General features: G+C 45.8%; 1 protein-coding gene across 1 annotated transcript in view; it reads right to left on the bottom strand.

Moving 5' to 3' along the window:
- Positions 1 to 8,628: 8,628 nt before the first annotated feature.
- The window catches only part of SMG1 (SMG1 nonsense mediated mRNA decay associated PI3K related kinase), a 243,586-nt gene continuing 229,287 nt past the window's right edge, over positions 8,629 to 22,927 (bottom strand). The window contains exons 61-63 of the mRNA XM_088476176.1: positions 20,439 to 20,618; positions 11,234 to 11,340; positions 8,629 to 11,076 (exon numbers count right to left, since the gene is read on the bottom strand). Coding sequence (XP_088332302.1) covers positions 10,999 to 11,076; positions 11,234 to 11,340; positions 20,439 to 20,618 — 365 coding nt within the window. The 3' untranslated portion in view covers positions 8,629 to 10,998. The remainder of the gene's footprint in view (positions 11,077 to 11,233; positions 11,341 to 20,438; positions 20,619 to 22,927) is intronic.

Below are 22,927 nucleotides of genomic sequence, written 5' to 3'. Positions count from 1 at the left end.
TTTTCTTTCATCTGTGCACAAAATATTTAACTAGTAGCGCTGTGGAACATGCAGATGCTCTTTAGAGAACTTCAGATGTTCCACAATTTATTTTTTTGGACAGCAGTGACTTCTGGTTCAGTGTTTTATGTATTACGGACTCATGAGCAGATGTTTGGAAGTTGCAGAGACTTCTGTAGGCCTTTAGCTGACACTCTAGGATTATTCTTAACCTCTGTGAGCATTTTGAACCTTGTTTTTGGCAATCATCATTCCAGGATAGCCACTGCTAAAAAGAGTGTCAACAGGGCTGGAGTTTCTCCATTTATAGACAGATTGTCTTACTATGTTCAGATGAACATCAAGGCTTTTAAAACTATTTTTTAACTCTTTATTTAACAACAATGAGCTACATTTTCAAGGGTTCCGGACTATAGGCCGACAGTAAAAAGGTCGACAATGTCTAGAATCTAGATAGACACCAGATGTTAGACAGTCAATAGGTCGACCGGAACAAAAGGTTGCCACACTAAATGTCGATATGTAAGAAGGTCAACATATACAAATGGTCGACGGGGTCAAAAGGTTGAAAAAAAAAAAGGTCGACACATGATTTTTTTTTAGGGTTAGGGTTAAGCTGCCCACACGCATAGCGATATGTTACCCGATCTGGCCGATTCCGACACATTGGAATGACAGATCGTGTAAAATATGGCCAAATTGAGAGTAAATCGTGAGTCCCCCACTCACGATCACGATGTGATGTGCGTCCCCGCTGGTCGAACATCACATCGTCAAATCTGCCATGCAGTAGGGCAGATCTGACAATCTGGGACACAATGCACTGGAAAGAAAAAAAATATTTAAGATGCAATACAGATCTTAAGTCAGATTGGATGCTTTTTACTCCAAATCGTGTGTAGAGCTGCCGGGGGAGAGTTCAGGGGAAATCGCACACATCGTGGGATCGTGTGTAGATCGCTATGTGTGTGGGCACCTTAAGGCACTTTCCGTAGGGTTAGGCACCTGGAGGGAGGGTTAGAGTGAAGATTAGGGCTAAAAAAAAAAAAAAAAAAAACCCATGTGTTGACAATTTTTGTGTCAACTATTTTCATGTTGACCTTCTTACATGTCAACCGATTGATCATTTTAAAATATAAAGAATACAATATGAAGCAAAATATGTAAATAGAACGAAATAAAATAATGTGAAAGGGGGGTAAACAGAGAGGGGGAGGAGGTATAGAGGAGGAAACAGGACTACTTGAAAAGATAGACCATCTTGAGGAGCATTATATGAAGTACCTATCCCAAGGTAATATAGCAAGAAAGGAGGAAGCGAGGCGGGTGGCCCTCCCCGTTGCACATGGGGCCAGTGGTAAAGGCAAGTATAAAGGTCAAGGATGAGGGGTGCCCTCATGAGGGAGCCGCAGAGCCCACACTTGGGCGAACGTATGGCCCCTATCGTGGGGATAATGTCATATTTTCCATTGGCGAAATATGCCAAGATTGCAATTTTAGGGCAGAGAGAGATGACAGGAGAGGACTTTCCAGTTGAGAGCTATTAGATTTTTGGCTGCTAAGATGTGGAACAGCAGCTTTGTGGAGTGCTTGGAGAAATCGGGGGGAGGGTAGCATAGAAGAAAGAGCCACTGGTCCCGTGTGATAGGAGCTTCAAATAAATTGTTTATAAGAGTGTGTACCGAGGTCAAATCAACAATTCTTAATGTTAAATCCTCTGAGATCACATTTGTGTGTCATGATTCACATTAGGTAATGCTTCCTGTGAATAACAAATGTGAGTGTTTTTTTTATAGGTTTAGGAAACTCTAACCAACACCTCCAATCTGGTCTCATTGATTGGTCTCCAGGCTAGTGAGCTCCGCCGACCAAATAGCTTTAGTAGAAGTCTTTAGCTTTGGGGTTCACTTTTCCAACCAATACTTTTGAATGTTAAAATGTATTCAATATGAACAAGAAAAGATCTGTAATTTGTGTGTCCGTTTAAGCAGACTGTTTGTCTATTTTTGCGACTTAAAAGATCAGATCACACTTTATAACCAATTTATGCAGAAATCCAGTTGATTCCAAAGGGTTCACATACTTTCCTTGTCACTGTACATTTTGTGGAAGTTTCCTAGAGAAAACGTTCAACAGTGTCTCTATATAAGTTTACACAAGTAGAAAATTCCTTCTTTGAGGGTTTGATGGTTTAATATTTATTTTTATTTCCCATTGCTCCATGTGAAAGGTATTCCTTCATTCATTCTTGTTAGATCTTTGTAGAGTTTTGTTTCTAAAGCTGCATATACACAGAACGATTTTATGAACGATTTTCTGTCAGATTATGTGTCAGATTTCTTAAAGTGTAAAGGTGCATACACACAATTTTTGGAACGATTATCGTTAAACAATATCGTTTAATGATCGTTTGTAAAAATTGTTCATTTTCTGAGTCAAACGATGAACGATTTTCGTTCATGCGCGTTCACGTTTGTAGTTCAGTCAGACTTGTCATCTCAACGATTTTCAGTAAGGGAATATGCAAAAATCGTTTGTAGTTCTAAAAAATCGTTCATTACATTTAAATGAACATAGTAAATGAACAACTTTAGTAAACGATTTTAGTTCATTTTTTCAAGGGAGAAAATCGTTTACTAAAATCGTTCATTAACTAAATCGTTGTGTATGCAGCTTAATAAATTATTTTTTTGAACTATTTTTGCATATTCCCTTAATAAAAATTGTTCAGTTGGTCAGTCTGACTGAACTAAAAACGTGGACGCGCATGAACGATAATTTTTGTGTGTGTATGCACCTTTAATGCTGCAAGACCCAAATACATGTCTATCAAAACTGTTAAAATGTAATGGTAAATTAGGGGAATAATGTTGATAAAAAAACAAATGCCTAATCTCTCTTTTTATAGGAACCCTGCTTTGGGATGCAATGTATTAATTGAAGATCTTTAAAGGCTTGCAGGATACTCCATATAAGTTTCCTGTCTTATGTTTCCATCGATGTGTCAATATGTCAGGGAGATCTTGTATTTTAGCTGAAATACACCCATCAGTCATAACATTGAAACAATTCACACGTGAAGTTAATTAAATTGATTTGTTACAGTGACACTTATCAAGGGGTGGGATATATTAGGCCAGTTGTATCAACACCAAAATCCTGGCTCCTCCTCATAGACAGGTAGCCAGTCACTGCGCGCAAACATCACAGTGCAGTGCCTGGCTACCGGTCACTGAAGAGCCAGCGGAGCAGGGAGAGTCTCTGGTGGCAGCCCCCAGAGTGCTGAAACAGGGGTTGTGCTGCGAGGCCACATCGCCTTTTTGGACTCACTCGCCAAAGGAGCATGCAAGGGATTTATTTGCAGCAGTGTGTCACCAACCCCATTGCCGCCACTGTATTAGGCAGCACGTCAGTTCTTAAAGCTGATGTACTAGAAGCAGGAAAAACGGACAAGCATAAAGATCTGAGCGACTTTGACAAAGGCCTAATTGTGATGGCTAGATGACCGATGGCTAGATGACAGAGTCAAAGCATCTCCAAAATGGCAGATCTTGCGGGGTATTGCCAATATACAGTAGTTAGTACATACCACAAGTGATTCAGGGAGGGAAAGCAAATTGCTGAAAAACTTAATGCTGGCTGTGTCACACTGCAAACATTGTTCAGGAATGGCTTGAGAAACATGACAAAGAGTTCAAGGTGTTGATTTGGCCTCCAAATTCCCCAGAGGAATGTACTGAAAACAAGTCCGAGCCATGGAGACCCCACCTCACAATTTACATAACTTAAAGGATCTGCTGCTAATGTCTTGGTGCCAGACACCACAGGACACCTTCAGAGGTCTTGTGGAGTCCATGCCTTGATGAGTCAGAGCTATTTTGGTGGCATGAGGGGACCTATATAATATTAGGCAGGTGGCTTTAATATTATGGCTGATGGTTGCATATTTAACAGGGATGTGGACTATTTTACGACCAGTGCAAGTCTTCTATTGAAAGAGTGGATTAGAGATGGAGATGATATCATCAATTGAACATTAACATGCTTTATTGGCAAAGCCTCTAATAAATATTCCCTGTATTGACGTTATCCCTAATGGCTTGAGGTAAATGTTCAGTTACTAAAGCATATATCCCTGTCTTCTGCCATTAGTAATGTTAAAAGGTTTAGAACTAGACAGTGGCTGAAGGGTAGGAATATACATTTTATAGATCAAATATTAAGGGGTTAGGAAGGCTAATATTTGTGTATCAACAATGAATAATAGAGTTCATTATTATCCTCCATAATTGTCAAGGCTAATTTTTTTTCATTAAATGTCAGCATTGAGAAGTCTAATGTATCAGATGGCCTCATATTGAATTACATTATCTGTATAGATGGGATATTTTAGGCCAGGAGTAGCTAACCTCAGTCCTCAATTGCTACTAACAATTCACATTTTCCAGACCACCTAGATCTTGCACTGGTGTACTCATTACTCAGACACATTTAAAAAGATCCACAGGTGGAGCTAAATATTTTCACTGATTATTCTGTGAGGAGACCTGGAAAACATGCACTGTTGGTCACAAAATTACCCGCCAAGGCAACTTTCAACCGTTTAGCAAGCTTTAAGAGGTGGCCACTGTTAGATGTATACAATCTTGGATCTAGTAGAGAATATGGAAGGAAGGAGGTTAGAATATTCTATCATCAATAAGGCTTAATAGAAACACTTCCTGGTCGCTTACACTGAAATCCTGCATTTTTTTATTTATTTTTTTAACCATCCGTGCAACAGCACAGGAATCCAAAAGCTGGCATGCACAAGATGAAATGTGCCTCATTTGAAGCTTTCACCTGACATACAAAGCAGGATCTGACTTCCAAATGAGTTGAAACCTCCAAGGAGCCTGCATGACATTTGTGGACACATTCCCATAATGCATCTCCTTAAGGGCTCGGGGTGTTTCAAACATTGGATCCTGGAAGAGAATTCTTTCCTATGAAAGCAAACAAGCATGCCGCCGCCCCTCCCCCTCTCACAAATAAAATGATGCAAGGTGCAGCAGAATAAGATCTAGCTCCTCCTGACAGTGGAGGATACATCTGCAGGTAAGCTCTATGGATAAAACAACTAGCTTCATGCCTCTTGTGAGGGTCGGGAAAGAAGACATCTGGGTTTCCTGAGGAGTTCAAAAACCAGGATCAGCAAGTGAAACCAGAAGCTGCTGGGTATAAAAAAAACAAAACCCCTCAGTGCTTCCTTTGATTGGACAGGGATTACAAATAGGTGAAGCTCATTGAGTATATAGGAACCACTAGAAATATTCTCTTTAACAGCAGCAATTGAAAGAATTATAAACCCTTTCACCCAGTCTAAATACCCAGGTTTTTGCTGGTGCACGGGCACAGACCCGGGTCTAGACTATGTGTGAAAGGTGCTGACCTGGGTTGGAGTCTCGGGTCCACAACCCTGCTTGGTAGAATGGTTATTCTCGGGTCCAACATGGGTCGCCTGTAGTGTGAATGGCATAACCCAGGTCATGCCTAAAAGGCTCCGATTGGCTGGCTCAGTGGCGCTTGGAGATGGGACTTCCATTAGGCAGTGGACGTTTGGAGATGACATCTCCAAGCATCCACTGCCTAATGGAAGTCCCAGGTCACTGGAAGACTCAGGTCTGGGTGTGAAGGGTGATAACTCTGGAATAACCCGGGTCCATTACACAAGTGTGAACCGGGGTATGTACAGAAGAGCCCGGGTTCAACTAGGGCTCAGTGCCCCAGGTCCGAGCGGAGTTAAAGCCGGGAATTATGTGTGAAAGGGGTATTACTGTCTCAGTGACTGAGAACTAAAGCAACTTCTACAGTCTTAATGGTTATTACCTGATACAGAGAGCTTCTAAAAAAATTTGAGAGTTTTAAATAGAAAAGAGATTCAGGTGAGAACCCAGAACTTTTCAAACAGAATTCATGTGTGTCATCTGAAATCACCAGCTCACAAGCATATACACATTATAGACAAATTAGATCAATGCTTATTTTTCCACATAACGGCAGCAGAAAATGTTAAAGTTGCTTGTAAGAAATAGTATTATGTTGATGGATTTATAGCTGTGCTGGTATAAATAATTTACAGTGTATTCAATGGCGTATTGGAACCAGTCTGTTCAATCTATCACTTGTTAGTGTGCATACTGTGCAGCAGCTGAGTAATAGAGAATACAATGTAACCGGTCTCGCAGTCTCTGTAGGTTCATGTGAATGCATTGTAGGACTGAATAAAACCCAATGCTGCACTTATATTATATTACCATATTCAGTCAAATCATCACGTTTATAGATGTAGTTATTAAATGGTGTAGTGTGTGTTTTGTTCCATCAGGCATTACAGACAAAACCGTCCACAAGAGTAGACTGAATTTGTATATGAAGACGGCGCTCGCGATCCCGGCAGTTAGAATCCCGAAGCCGGCATCTTGAAAGGGTTAACATACTGACACTCGTTCGTCGGTATGCTAACCCTCCTCCTCTCCCTACCCTCACCCTCCCCCCCTTTGGTGCCAAACCCTCCCCCTCCCCCCCTTTGGTGCCAAACCCTCCCCCTCCCCCCCTTTGGTGCCAAACCCTCCCCCTCCCCCCCTTTGGTGCCAAACCCTCCCCCTCCCCCCCTTTGGTGCCAAACCCTCCCCCTCCCCCCCTTTGGTGCCAAACCCTCCCCCCTTAGTGCCAAACCCTCCCCCCTTAGTGCCAAACCCTCCCCCCTTAGTGCCAAACCCTCCCCCCTTAGTGCCAAACCCTCCCCCCTTAGTGCCAAACCCTCCCCCCTTAGTGCCAAACCCTCCCCCCTTAGTGCCAAACCCTCCCCCCTTAGTGCCAAACCCTCCCCCCTTAGTGCCAAACCCTCCCCCCTTAGTGCCAAACCCTCCCCCCTTAGTGCCAAACCCTCCCCCCTTAGTGCCAAACCCTCCCCCCTTAGTGCCAAACCCTCCCCCCTTAGTGCCAAACCCTCCCCCCTTAGTGCCAAACCCTCCCCCCTTAGTGCCAAACCCTCCCCCCTTAGTGCCAAACCCTCCCCCCTTAGTGCCAAACCCTCCCCCCTTAGTGCCTAACCCTCCCCCCTTAGTGCCAAACCCTCCCCCCTTAGTGCCTAACCCTCCCCCCTTAGTGCCTAACCCTCCCCCCTTAGTGCCTAACCCTCCCCCCTTAGTGCCTAACCCTCCCCCCTTAGTGCCTAACCCTCCCCCCTTAGTGCCTAACCCTCCCCCCTTAGTGCCTAACCCTCCCCCCTTAGTGCCTAACCCTCCCCCCTTAGTGCCTAACCCTCCCCCCTTAGTGCCTAACCCTCCCCCCTTAGTGCCTAACCCTCCCCCCTTAGTGCCTAACCCTCCCCCCTTAGTGCCTAACCCTCCCCCCTTAGTGCCTAACCCTCCCCCCTTAGTGCCTAACCCTCCCCCCTTAGTGCCTAACCCTCCCCCCTTAGTGCCTAACCCTCCCCCCTTAGTGCCTAACCCTCCCCCCTTAGTGCCTAACCCTCCCCCCTTAGTGCTTAACCCTGCACCCTAAACCTAACCCCCGATTCTTACCTTCGGTATCGCGATGCTGGTAATAGGAGCGTCGGCATGCAGACCACCCGGGATGCCGGACGCATACAGAGTAGAGAACCACTTTAGGAAATTTTTGGATTCTCAATTCAGAGTGTATAGTACTACATCCTCTTATTTTAGCATGAACTTGCCTATAGAGGATTCAATATTCAGCCCTCCAGCTGCTGTGGAACTAAACATTCCAACATGTCCGGACAGTTTTAGCATGCCTTAATAGCAAAACTGTGGCAGGTCATGCTTGGATATGTAGTTCCACAGCAGCTGGATGGCCGCATGTTGAACTGCCCTGCTATAGAGAAATATGTTACATATGGTTAAAACAAACTAAGGAGCCTCAATATGTGCCTGTATTGGATATCTCAAACATAGTCCAGGGTATGATGTGGCAAGATGTGCGGTCTGAAAGTCTCTGAGATAAATGGGGTGCAGTAACGTTAACACTTATATGGGCTATGGATGGAGCTTGTTTTGCAGATGTAATATGACCACAGTTACAATAATTGGTCACAGCACTAGGTGACTGCAATCACAAGTGATTTTAAACAGTATGAAATAGGCACAGTGGTGCCTCAGTCCCCCTTCTGTACATTCTGCACAGTGTACTGACCGCTCGGGTTCCCGGCAGTCAGAATCCTGACAGGGTTAGGATACAGACACCTGTCATGTTTAGGGGTAAGGTTGGGATACCTACTAACCCTCCCCACAGCCCCCCCCCCCCCCACTACTTTCCGTCGGGATGCTGACTAGTGTTGGGATTCAGGCGCCAACATTCCGGCAAACGGGATTTAGACTACATCCCCTATAAGTAGTAGTACTTGGGGAGGAGAAATTACAGCTCGGCTACTTTTGTGAATGAAGCTGCAGCCATCTGAAGGTATCAGTCACCCTAGCAGCTTGTGCAACAGAACTCCCCATCAAAGTAAAACAAAAACATTTAATATACTGCACTCTGCCCTACAGTACATTTTACCAAATGACATTGATTTATAACCAATCCCTTCCGACTTGTGCACTGAAAAACAAAACAAACAGCTTAATAGGAAGTATGTAATTTTATTTAAACAGGAATTTGATTCTTCATAGACCTTTGTATTTAAAAGAAATGTAATATTACAGGTGTGAGGTAACTGCATTAAATGTTAACATTTCATAGTAAATTAATGTAATGCAGTCTTTCCTCACTTTATCTACAGCGCACACAAGGGATCTTTGTTACCTAGAGTAAAATGGGGGCAAAGAGTGTCATTGCGTCACATTAAATTCTGACACGCAGTTTTCCCATCACCATAACTGTATAGCAATGTCTGTCGGGACACAACACAAACATGCATTACGCAGCATTTAAATACTCTTAGCCAGCCAATCAGAGTAACAAGACTGCCATTCTTACCAACTGAAATTCTACTAGTTGCAAACATTACAATTTGTTTTACAATAAATTTGTTAATACTTCAGACTTGGGTGGTAATAAAAAAATACTATGGATTTCCATAACAAGTTTAATGCTCTTGTTATTAGAGATCTGAAACGGACTTCGCCAACATGTGCTGCAGGCCTCACTGGGAGGGAGACTAAATGAAGTATTGCTGGTATAACAATAATGAAACTGTTTTTCCAACGGCATTTGCTGGTTGAATAAAGATTTGAACTAAACAAACAGAATGTGTGCTCTTTGTCGTACACTACCACAGACCAATTGGCTTTGCTCAACGTTAAGGAGGAATGACATTACAACTTGCACTAAGTGGCCACTTTTCCACACCAGATTTCTAAATCAAAATTATACAGGCATAAATTTGCTTAAAGTAGGGGGGACAAAAAATAGTGTATCCGTAAAAGCATTTACCTTCCTAAATCAACAAACATATCTATGAGGGGGCGAGGGAGGGTTGGGGGGGTAGATATGACAACAAAAACACCAACTATATTACATTCTATTATAATCAAAGTTTTTTTTTTTTTTTTCTTTTAAGAAAGGCCTACAAAGCATTGCTTATTTTTTAGTCATTTGTATGCTATGTTCTACGACGCATAGCAAGGGGCGCAAGCGCAAACAAAAAAAACCTTGTGACATTTATTAATTTTCAGGATTCTTTCTGTGCATGTACATGTATCAATTCACATACACAAAGAATAAAATATGTACATGAATTTGAGCTATTCTACTGAACGTGTGCCACTCCCGAATATTCTGAATGCCATTAACGTTGTCTGGTGTTACTTCAACACTTTACAGAAAAATAGATTAAAACTTTAGATACGGAGGCATTAAAACTACAGACGTTAAATAAAAACCTTATAATCTTCAAAATGTGAATTAACCACCACTGCAGTCTACCTCCACCAGAACATCACTTTATTATAGTAACGATCAGGAACAGTGACAAGGTTAACTAGTTCGATAGAAAGAAAAATAAAAAAAGTATGGAAGGACTACATGGTAAAAAGAAATTGGGAAAATAGCCCCGAAAAAACAATAGAAAGGAGTTAATGAGATGTGTAGGACACATGGATTTGTTTTGTTTCCCTAAACCATTTCCAGGTTCTGAATGCACAGCGCCCATCCACATGGGCGACACAAAATGGTAACCGGATGTGACTTTTGTATGCATTGGGAAATAAGTGGATCATTTTTGAAAGCTCCATGTTTTTGAGCGAGTTTTGATATATGCCCAACTAACAAACATACTGTTAGATTGACTACAGTGTGAAAAGTACAAGCGTTGAAATTAAACAAGTATTCCTAAACTACTAGAATTTAGGGGAAGAAAAGAACGGAGAACAAGGCTTTTTATCTTCTTCTCAGAAGTCCACCAAACTTCACAATTCTGTTCTTTGGCTGCTATTTTTTTTCAGTTAGTTTTCAAAGACCATGCTTCATCTCCTAGCCTCTTCTGTGCTAAACTGGTCAACTCAACCAGCACTGTTGCCAAGCAAGCAACAAGAGTAACCCAAGAAACTGACAGCATCTTCTTCACTGCAAATCCTTGATGGCCCCAATTTTCCCCCCTATTCGAACAGGGTATAGCATTTCCTCAATAGTTGACAGGGTCACATGGAAGAGAGTTCTAGATCACCATGCGGTCTGGAGGATACCAATTCCTTTCTGCAGCCATTTGTTAGATGTATTGTCAGATCTTCAGTAGCAGAAAGACAATCACGTTAGCCAGACGGTGAGCATTATACTCTGTGCCCTGGGGATTGCTGACCATTGGTGTTTAACATTTCTCTGGGTGCAGCGTTCCTGTGGGATTCCCTTACCCACTGCACCAGGATTTCCTAGATTACCACATATTAAGCCCCAGTATACATCGCCACCGGCCTTGGCGCGGCTGTGGATGCCTGAGACTTGATTGATTCTGGTGGATTTTTGACTGTGCTGAACCAGGCTGGTCTGCCGTATTCTTGCTCACACCCAAGCCGTCCAACCTTCATACAGTTGAGCCAGGTTATCTAGATTCGTCGCCTCCTTAATCACAAAATCCACCTAATAAAAAATGAGAAAAAAAAGGTTAAAGTAAGACAACCTTTACAGAACAATGCAATGCCATAAATAAATAATAGAAGAGCTCTGGTCTGCCTTGTTGTGGAAAAGAGCTGTTCTAGCTCTGAGCATTAACAATTTATTGCTTCAACAAACGCACCTGCTCAGCAACAGACATCCTTCTGTTGGGATCCACGTCTCTTCCCTCCAGCTTGGCTTTCACTCGTTTCCACACGCTGACTGCATAAGAATTGCGCTCTTGCACAGCTAAGAGGAAAAAACAATACAAATCAAGGAGAAATATTTCCATCTAAAGACACCACTTGAAAATAAAAAAAAAAGGTTCCATCGCCCCTTGCTACAGGAATAGATCTAGTAAACAATAGCACATTCATCATAGAGGAATTATGTTCAACTGGATAAAAGAAAACATGCAGGCGCATTGTTGTTGGGTTGTTACTTATGCCCCGAAATGGATGCAGCCACCACCTCTATCTATGGGGTTCTGACTCATGTATCAGGCCCTGCCACTAAACCCATTAAAAACCGATCCGCTATGCAACAAAGTTTGGTTATCCCTGCACCTTCTGTACGCTTGGGATTTAGCTCAGTAATTCATTTTCCATTGAGGTTGATTGATATCTGCCCTCCCACCATGCCTACACATATACAACCATCAGCCATAATATTAAACTCACAGACAGGTGAATTGAATTATATTGATAATCTTGTTACAGTGGCACCTGTCAAGGGGTGGGATATATTAGGCAGCAAGTGAACAATCAGTTACTGAAGTTGATGTCAGAACATCTCCAAAACGGTAGGTGTTCCCGCATGCAGTGATTAGTGCCTACCAAAAGTGGTCCAATGGAAGGACAACCAGTGAATCGGCAACAGGGTAATGATCGCCCACGAATCAGTGATCAGCGTGGTGAACCAAGGCTAGCTCGTCTGGTCTGATCCCACAGAAGAGCTACTATAGCACAAATTGGTAAAAAAAGTTAATTTTGGCTATGATAGAAAAGTATCAGAACACACAGCGCATCGCAGTTTCTATGTAGCTACAGACTTGTCAGTGTCCATACTGATCCCTGTCCTCAGCCGAAAGCACCTACAATGGACACATGAGTATCAGAACTGGACCATGGAGCGATGGATGCAAGTAGCCTGGTCTGATGAATCACCTTTTCTTTTACATATTGTGTCGTTACCTAGGGAAGAGATGTCACCAGGATGCACTGTGGAAAGAAGGCAAGCCGGCGGGGACAGTGTGATGTTCTGCTGGGAAACTATGGGTCCTGCAATTCATGTGGATATTACTTTGAAACGTACCACCTACCTAAACATCGCAGACCAAGTATACCAGTGGCGGACTGGGCTGGAGGGCAGGGTGCCATCTGACCCCCGGGCCAGTAAAATTTTAGTATTCCATGACCACCTGGCTGTGGGAGTACTGTCAGGCAGATAATGCTTCAGCTCTGACAAGCGGCTGCCCAGCTAGAGAGATCTGAGTTGCAGAAGCTAACAAACAATGGCTTCCCCCTTACCAAGCTACAAAAAGATGGCCGCTGTCGACCAATGGGGAGCCAGGTTTCCTTTCCCAGGAACTTTACAGGCTGGAGAGTGGAAAAAGGGGTCGGGGCTTACTGGGGAGTCGGTCAGGGAAGAGGAGCTGAGAAATAATTTTATGGCACCCAGGGAGGATAGAGACGGTGGGGGCAGAGGTGAGGAGTGCTCCAGAGTGCAGGAGATCCTGTGCTTCCTGTCTTTTCCACACTTTTAGAAACCGGGTAAGTGGAGGGTGGGACTTATATACTCTCTCTCACTCATGCGCGCGCACTCGGTCACTCTCATATCTATCCATCTATATATCTCATATCTATTATATCTTGTATACAAATTTTGTGTCAGTGTAACATAAACTTTGCAAGGAGAGAGCGGGGGTGTTTTGTTCTTTATAATGTCCATATGCGTGGACTTAATGTGTCTTCATGTATGTACACATTAGTGTTCCCTCTAGATACTTTCAGCAGGGTCCTACGCCCATTCTGTGATTGATGAATTGCGCCCCGCTTTCTCCGGGTCAGACACACACACTGTGGGACGGAGCAAAAGGGGAAGGCGGAAGAAAGGTCCAGGCGCAGCTGTGCAACCCAGTCCCCAGGAGACGCACATAATAGATTGTATTTAGTTCTAGCTCTTTGTCATAACAATTTTACCCTCATATACTTAATTTGCTATTTAAACCACACGCACATTACGGAAACCATGCCGCCAGCATTGTTGTCACACCCATGTTTACATTGCATTCGCTAGTAGAAAAACTGGGCCACTTGCTTGTGTCTGCCCCCCAGGCTGAAAGTTGCCAGCCAGCCCCTGAAGTATACCCCCTTCATGGCAATCGTTTTCCCTGATGGCCATGGCCTATTTAAGCAGTATAATGCGCCCAGCCACACTACAAAAACTGTTCAGGAATGGTTTGAGGAACATGACAGAGTTCAGGGTGTCGACTTGGTCTACAAATTCCCAAGATCTCAATCAGATTGAGCGTCTGTGATGTGCCGGAAAAATATGAGATATGGTAAGAACTTACCTTTGTTATCTCTATTTCTACGAAGTCCATAGGGTTCCACAGGATACCTTGGGGTATAGTTGTGACGTCAGTCATCGGGCACCATAGAGTTAAGCTTTCAGTCTCCCAGGATGCACTAGGGTCCCCCTCCTATACCCCGCCCCCGAGCCAAGGCACCTCAGTTAGTTATCAAGCCATAGGCCGGAGGAGGAGAAGGAAGAGAGAGAAAGAAGATCTGGATACACACAAGAATCACACTCTGACCAGAGGGAGACGGGAAAACCGGAGACCAGACCAAAGCCCATCTGCAGCACAGGTGCGACAGGGCGGGAGTCCTGTGGAACCCTATGGACTTCGTAGAAATAGAGATAACAAAGGTAAGTTCTTACCATATCTCATATTTTCTACTTCAAGGTCCATAGGGTATCCACAGGATACCTTGGGGATGTCCCAAAGCAGTATCCTTTAAGGGTGGGGACGCTCCTGTGCTGAAAGGAGAATCCGCCGCCCGAATGAAGCATCCTGAGAGGCGAAGGTGTCAACCCTGTAATACCTCACGAAGGTATGGACAGAGGACCACGTAGCAGCCTTGCAGATCTGGACTGCAAAGGCACCACGTTGAGCTGCCCACGAAGGACCCACAGACCTAGTGGAATGAGCCTTCAAAGAAGGAGGAACCGGTAGACCTTCATGAAGATAAGCTTCAGAAATAGCCATACGGATCCAGGCTGCCAAAGTTTGCTTTGAAGCAGGCCAACCCTTTTTACGGAAGCCATAGAGGACAAACAAGGCGTCCGACTTCCTAAACGAAGAAGTGCGGTCAACATAAGTCCTTAAGGCCCGCACAACATCCAAAGTGGCCTCACCCACTGAAAGACCAGGTGAGTTAAAGGCCGGAACAACTATTTCCTCATTAACATGAAACTGGGAAACAACGTTGGGAAGAAATTCAGGCCGAGTGCGGAGCACTGCCCTGTTCCCATGAAAAATCAAGAAAGGGGGTCTACAAGAAAGAGCCCCTAAATCAAAAACACGTCTGGCCGAAGCTATAGCCAGAAGGAAAAGTCTTAGCTGTCAGCCATTTAAGATCCACTGAGCCCAGTGGTTCAAACGGCGGTCCCTGGAGAGCCCTCAGGACCACAGCCAAATCCCAAGGCGCCACAGGTGGAACAAAGGGCGGCTGAATGCGGAGAACACCTTGCATAAAGGTGCGCACATCCGGGATTGTAGCAATCCTACGGTGAAACCAGACAGACAGGGCCGAAACCTGTACCTTCAAAGAAGCAAGGCGAAGCCCATGATCTAGTCCCGCTTGTAGGAAGGCGAGTATCTTAGACAGACGAAACTCCCGCGGTGCATAACCTCTCGGTCGACACCATTGGAAGAACATATGCCACACGCGATGGTATATTCTCGCGGAAGACGGTTTCCGAGCTCGTAACATGGTACGCACAACAGAGCTGGAAAACCCCCTGGACCTCAACATGACTGTCTCAACAGCCACGCCGTCAAAGACAGCCGAGTCAGGTCCGGGTGAAAACAAGGACCCTGCGACAGAAGGTCCGGTCGTAGCGGCAACCGCAGAGGACTGTCCAAGGAAAGACCCTGAAGGTCTGAGAACCAGTGCCGTCTGGGCCACGCGGGAGCTATCAACAGGAGCGTCCCTCCTTCCTGTTTGAATTTCCGGATTACCCGTGGAAGAAGGGAAACCGGAGGAAACAGGTATGCGAACCGGAACATCCACCGGACGGACAGAGCATCCACCAGAGACGCCTCTTCGTCTCTTGTGTGGGACCCGTACACCGGCAACTTGTTGTTGTGCCGGGACGCCATGAGGTCGATCTCTGGAAGACCCCACCTGTCCACCAGCAGTTGAAAAACGTCCGGGTGCGGGGACCATTCCCCCGGATGAACGTCCTGGCGACATAGAAAGTCCGCCTCCCAATTTAGCACTCCCGGGATGAAGACCGCTGATATGGCCGGAAGATTGCGCTCCGCCCATACCAGGATCCGAGACACCTCTACGAGAGCCGCCCGACTTCGGGTTCCTCCTTGCCTGTTTATGTAGGCCACGGTGGTAGCGTTGTCCGACTGGACCTGCACCGGGCGACCCTGGAGAACCCGATGTGCCTGCTGGAGAGCATTGAAGACCGCACGGAGTTCCAAGATATTTATTGGAAGCTCCGCTTCTGTCGGCGTCCACCTGCCCTGGAACAAGTGTGGACCCGAAACTGCTCCCCAGCCCCGAAGACTGGCATACGTTGTCAACAGGACCCAATTTGGTACCCAGAACGGACGTCCCTTGCTGAGATGGGTCGTCTGCAACCACCAGGCAAGGGACAGGCGAACCTCCGGGGTGAGCACTATCGTCTGGGATTTGAGAGACTGAGGCAGCCCGTTCCACTGGGACAGGATCAGGTGCTGCAGAGGTCTGGAGTGAAACTGGGCATATTCCACCATGTCGAACACCGACACCATGGAGCCCAGTAACCTCATCGCTGAGTGTAGAGACACCCGGCGGCTGTGCAGACAACTGCGCACCCTCGACTGTAAAGCAGAGATCTTTTCCCCCGTCACAAAGATCCTTGGCTGTCCCGAGTCCAATAAGGCTCCGAGGTGCAGAATCCGCCGAGACGGGATTAGAGTGGACTTCTGCCAATTTATTAACCAGCTGTGCCGTTGCAGTAGCGCAATGGTCCGGTCCTCGTGGCGTAGAAGGAGCTCCAGAGATCCTGCCACTAATAAAACGTCGTCCAAGTACGGCAACATGCAGACTCCCTGCAGCCGCAGAGAAGCCGCCATGACCGCCATCACCTTGGTGAACACACGCGGTGCTGTCGCCAGGCCAAAAGGTAACGCCCGAAACTGAAAGTGGTCGCTGCGGATTGCAAACCTGAGGAACTGTTGATGGCGCAAAAGAATAGGGACATGCAGGTAAGCGTCCTGTATGTCCAATGACACCATGTAGTCCCCAGGTTCCAGCGCCAGAATGATGGACCGTAGGGTCTCCATCCGAAACTTCGGCACCCGCAAAGACTTGTTGAGAGCTTTGAGGTTGAGAATCGGACGATACGACCCATTGGGTTTCTGCACCAAAAAAAGATTGGAATAGAAACCCTGGCCCCTCTGGGAGAATGGAACAGGCACTATAACTCCAGCCTGGAGCATAGTGTGCAAGACCTTCCGCAGCTCCGTGGCCTTGTTCCGGTCTGATGGTAGACCCGTGGTGAAGAATCGAGCCGGGGGTCTGTGCCGGAAAGAGAGGACGTACCCGTGGGAGACCACCTCGAGAACCCAAGTGTCTGTCGTGGTGACCGACCAACACCGGGCGGACTGCAGCAGGCGGCCTCCCACTTTGGAATTATCCAAAGGGAGGCACGGACTGTCAGGCCGCAGGCTTGTCATCAGGCTTAGGGGCCGGACGTCTGATACTCCATGCCTGCTTCCGGGGCTTGGCCAATTTCTTGGGACCAGCCTGTCTGGGAAAAGACTGCGGTTTGGGCCTGCCCTGGGCCCTATAAGACCGAAAGGACGATGGTCCTGAACCAGAAGGAACAGCGGCCGACGGGAGACATGATGATTTGGCTGCCGCCAGCGTGGCCACAATCTTGTCCAGATCTGGACCGAAGAGAACTTCTCCGTTAAAGGGCAACGCCTCCAAACCCTTGGAATCAGAGTCCGCCTTCCAGGATCGCAACCACAAGGTGCGACGAGCAGCCACCGCTGCTGAAGAAATTCGAGACACCAGGGTACTAATGTCTAAGGCCGCCTCGTTGATATAAGTGGCTGAATCACGGAGATTACCAATCAACTCCGTCTGTTCGGCCGGACAGTCGGAATCAAAGGATGCCTAAAATGAATCCGTCCAGCGCTCCATCGCTCTGGCAACCCAGCAAATGGCCATAGCCGGCTGCGCTGCCCCCCCCGCAAGGGAATAAGCGGACTTCAGGCAGATCTCCACCTTGCGGTCTGTAGCATCCTTAAGGGAGGACATGGATGGCATCGGCAATGTGGCACTACGGACAAGACGTGTCACATGAGAATCCACCTGTGGAGGGGATTCCCACTTAGCAAAATAATTATCCGCGAACGGATAAGCCACCGCCAGGCGCCTCTGCGGCTGGTATCGCTTGCCAGGCTTTTTCCACGCCTCCTCTAAATGGTCCACTAACTGACCCGAAAGTGGAAAGACTGTGGCGTCACCGTTCACATCCTTAAAAAAGGCATACTTGGATTTAGCAGCTGGGGGAACTTCGTCCTCAATCACCAAGGCTGTGCGGACTGCCCGAATAAGTCCAGGAATATACACCTTGGACCTAGCGTCAGCGTCCTTAGTATGGAGAGGTTCCTGATCGTAAGGATCCAGAATCTCCCCATCATCAGACGTCCCTTCGTCATCCTCATAAGGAGCCGACAGAGACGCCACCGGCCGTTTATGTGACCGCATCACAGCCTCCCCCTGCAACACATCCGACAAGTGCTGTACAGAACTCGTCAGGGAGTTAACCCACGCCGGCTCCTGAGAAACTGGGAGAGGGGAAATAGGGAGACTGCGGGGTACCACCAATTGTCTTGGGAAACCATGCATGAGTGTTAAAAACACCACTGACTGCTGGGACAAACCCATCTGCGTAAACGCGGGCTGCGGAGCTAACTGGCCCACTAAGGTTGTAAGCGCCTGAGCGAAACAAGCCCAGGGCGGCTCCTGTACCGGTGCTGTAACCGTATTAGGCCGCGCCATTGACAAACACTGCCGGCAGAGGCCCTCCGCGCTACCCTCCCCCTCCGCTAAAGGTACTTTACACGTAGTACACTGTAGCCGAAGAGGAAAATCACTTTCAGACATGATGGTACCAAGTATGTGACCCCTCTCACCAATTGTATTTTAAAGAGGTGAGAGACCACCCTGCAGCACCGCACCGCAAGGGCTTAGCAGAAAGAACAGGGACAGTAATAAAGCGGACAGTCAGAATAGAAGATACAGGCAGCAGCGCTAGCACAGTCACATACAATGCAAAGAAAATCAATTCCTGCACTAACCAGCGCTGATCACTCAACTACGCAGACACAGAGTCAGGTAGGACACAGCGCTGCATACACAGACCTGACCACAGCAGAGGAGAGGTATGCGGGGGGACCCAGACCACGATGCCTCCGTCCAGGCTTCCAGCAGCGTTCACCATGCGTTCAGGAAGATGGCCGCCGAGGAGCAGAGGGGAGGCTGGCCTGGGGGAGGAGCGCTGCCACAGGGCCAGTCGGCAGTGTGCAGAGAGGGCTGTGTGCAGCGGGGGAGGCACCGGCTGTGAGACAGGGAAGGCGCGCTCCCCTGGCATGCATTTAACCCCCGGGACGCCGCAGCGCTACCGCTCTGCTGCGGTCCGCTGTCCCAGGGGGGTAGTGGAAGCGCAGGTTACATACCTGGCTCCACACTGCAGCCAGTCCCCAGGGAGCCCCCTGCCTGGGGACTCTGGACCATGTAACAGCGGGGACCCCGCTGCTTACCTTGCTGTCCCCCTTGATTCCCGCCATGGTCCGGAACATCTGGGGTCACCGCTAGCTGTGACCCCAGATGCTCACCAGCATCCCCGGATCGGTACCGGTGTTCTGGTACCGGCAGGGGTGTAGGGAAGACAGCATGGACGTCAGGACTGACTGTCCATGCTGTACATCCAGATGTGCAGCCACAGCTGCATGCAGGAAAACTTCAGGGGCTCTTCTTAGCCCCCACTCCAACAGGTGCACCCGACTCCGGCCGGGCACCAAACTAAACTGAGGTGCCTTGGCTCGGGGCGGGATATAGGAGGGGGACCCTAGTGCATCCTGGGAGGCTGAAAGCTTAACTCTATGGTGCCCGATGACTGACGTCACACCTATACCCCAAGGTATCCAGTGGATACCCTATGGACCCTGAAGTAGAAACAAGTCCGAGCCATGGAGGTCCCAACTTGCAACTTACAGGACTTATAAGAGCTGCTGCTAACGTCTTGATGCCATATACCACAGGACCTCTTGTGGAGTCCATGCCTTGATGGGTCAGAGCTGTTTTGTTGTACGAGGGGGACCTACACAACATTAGGCAGGTGGTTTTAATGTTATGGCTGATGGGTGTGTATGATCCACTGTATTTTCTCTGTTAAGATGTTGCTTATTCCAGATGTTGCTTATTGTGCTGTATTTTTTTGTAGGTGTATCTGAAGGATGTTCAGATCTTTTTAATTACATATTGACAGTGACTAAGTTGTTTTAGAATATTGAGGGGGATGCCATTTGATTTAATTAATGGATCACTATGCAGCACATGCAAAAAGCACATAAGCACAGTTATAAGGGAGCTTTCATGCTATAAATCAGGCAAATTTTATGTAATATTTATGAATTTCTAATGCCCCAACAGGACCATTAATTGGGCTGAACAGAGTTTTACAATTTCATACAGTTACATTTGTAACAAAGTTACCAAAGGTCATAAAATCAACTTTTTTCCTATCTAAGGTTTTCCTGCATTATATTGAGGAAAATTGGAATCTGCAATATTCCTTTTGTTACAAATAAAATAAACACATTCCTTTAAAACACATTTGTCAAAAATTAGGTATTTATGAATACTTTAAAATTACAATGATTAGGTTGAAATACAAGTCTACAACTTTCTCTTTCCAGTGTTGCTTAAAAAACTAAAAACACATTACCTTTAGGAATAGAAACACATGACTAGTAGAAAAACAACTGAAGTCTGTACAAAGCATGCTATAAGAAGATGACAACATATATACTTAAAGTGAAGTTGGCTTACCTTTGCCAGTTTTTGGGTCTCGCACTGCCTTCTTAGGACTAGAAACAACGCTCCTGCCAAGCCCTGGAACAATGCTGGGTGGCGTATCTGCCGATGGTGCCAACGTTTTCTGAACTGGCTTCTTTGCATTCTGCGACATGCCTTCAGGCTGGGTTTTCTGTATAGTGTTGCTACGCACAGCTTTTTTATTTTCCACAAAAGAAACATAATATAATTAAAAGGGAAAACAGGTTGTAAAGAAAAAAAAAAAAGGTTGAAAGAAAAAAAAAAAAAGATGAGAAAAAGGAAAAAAACAAAAACAAAATACATATGTATCAATTTAAAATTAGCAACTGAGACAATTGGTTTGTGATTAAAGCTAGTAGATAAATTATATAAAGTACAGCTAAAACATGAAGGTGCATCAGTTAATCTGACATACAAGCAAAAGTTTTCAGCATACACCATTTCCATAATGAATACTACTGTTTCCATCAGTTCACAAATGATGAAACATGCTATTTTACGGCATTGGCATATTATCCAAGCTCACCCCGTTGTTGAGGCAATTATGCCGTGATGCTACCTTTGTAGCAAAACAAGGGTGTAATGGCCCGTACACACAGGACGATCAGACAACGATCAGATATCGTTGTCTGATCGTCCTGCATGTGCTGGATGTTCGATATCGAACATCCAGCAACATGCACCAACTCCCAAACGGCGTAACGACCCGTGATCAACGATCTGCATGCATGGGCGATGGTCGATATCGACCATCCGTGCCTGCGCATAGACCATCGTTTGGTCGTTGGAGGGGTTAAAAAAAAAGACGATATAAACGATCAAACTATATAGTTATCGTTTATATCGTCCTTTTATTCTGACCGTGTGTATGCACCATAAGAATTTGAAACATGAAGTGACTTTTTTTTTTATATCAAGGGCTGGTTATCACTAAAACCTGGTGCCTTCAGATGTACAGGATGTACAAATTGTCGATTTATGCTCACTGGGAAACATTTTAAAGGACCAGATTTTTAATACATAAGATAATCGGCTTACTTGTGAAAGCAAATTTGTGATATATGCCATAATATGGCCTTGTAGCCGGATCTACATTGGCAAAACTATTCAGATGTTAAAAGAACAGATAGCTCTACACATATCTTCTATAATAAAAGCCTCTATTTCAATTGATTCTGGCACTCCACTTGTTGAAAGGCATTTCATAGAAATGGATTGTAATCTACCGGACTTAACCGACTGACTATATTCCACCACTCAAAACTGGTTGTAACCATTGCAAGCTACTCCTTCAGTGTGAAACGAATTGGATATATGCCTTGAATGCATTGGCCCCTTTTGGTCTTAATGAAGAATTAAGCTTAACTTATTTTCAGTAAAATGTTTTGTTTTTTATTTCTTGAATCTCCCTCTCCAAAATAAGTCTTTCCTCATTATTATTGTTTTTTATTTTTCACTTTTTTGCATAAATGTGTTCTAGGCGGATGGTCACACGTTTTGTGACCCGCTACTGAGCATGCACTTTTTTTTTTTTTTTTTTTTAAATGTTATTTATTTTTGGGATTCTTGAGGCATCTATTATAACTTGATCATTATGGAGCTATTATGTTGCAGTAAGTGGTCAATAATGAGATAAGAGTTATGGTAGACTTACAATTGATAACTCTTTTGTCAAGGTCCATAGGGTCCACAGGGATACCATGGGGTAATGTGGTTGGAGAGATCCAGTCACCAAACAGTTAAAGCTTTCAGCTCCCATGATGCCTTGGGTCCTCCTCCATATATACGTCACCCCCAGCCCTTCAATTTTGTAAACAAGTCTCAAGGCAGGAGAAGGAAAAACAATTGTACACCAGAAGCACTCTCAAACAAGATGAGGGATCCGTGACCAAAAGAAAGAATACCCAATGCAGCCATGTGCGTCAGGGTGGGTGCCCTTTGGACCTCGCAGAAGAAAAAAAAAAAAGAAGGAGTTATCAAGGTAAGTCTACCATAAATCTTATTTTCTTCTTTAGGGTCCATAGGGATCCACAGGGATACCATGGGGATGTCCTAAAGCAGTGCCCCTAAGGGTGGGAGACGCTCCTGAGCAGAAAGGAATTTGGAATCCAGAATGGTTGCCCTTTGTCCAGATGATCCTTCGTCAGCCACCGCAGGAGGGAGAGACGAACCTCTGTAGTGAGAAGGATCCTCTGGGACCTTATTAGCTGATACTGTCCGTTCCACCTGGAGATAATCAATCTTTGCAGAGGTCTGTCATTAAACTGAGCATACCCCACCATGTCGAAGGTGGATAGCATTGATTCCAGGACCTGCATCGCTGATAGAATGGATACCCTTTGATTGCATAGCAGTTTGGGGACTCGCAATGATAGGGCCGTAACCTTGTCCTCTGGTAGAAATACCCTTTGTACCTGAGTATCCAGAAGTTCTCCCAGATGTATCATCTGCTGTGTTGGAGAAAACAAGAGATATGGTAAGAA

The sequence above is a fragment of the Taudactylus pleione genome, unplaced genomic scaffold (genome assembly GCF_031769625.1).
Source record: "Taudactylus pleione unplaced genomic scaffold, aTauple2 ptg000184l, whole genome shotgun sequence".
NCBI lineage: Eukaryota > Metazoa > Chordata > Amphibia > Anura > Myobatrachidae > Taudactylus > Taudactylus pleione.
This window is presented reverse-complemented; position numbering and strand designations above follow the sequence as displayed.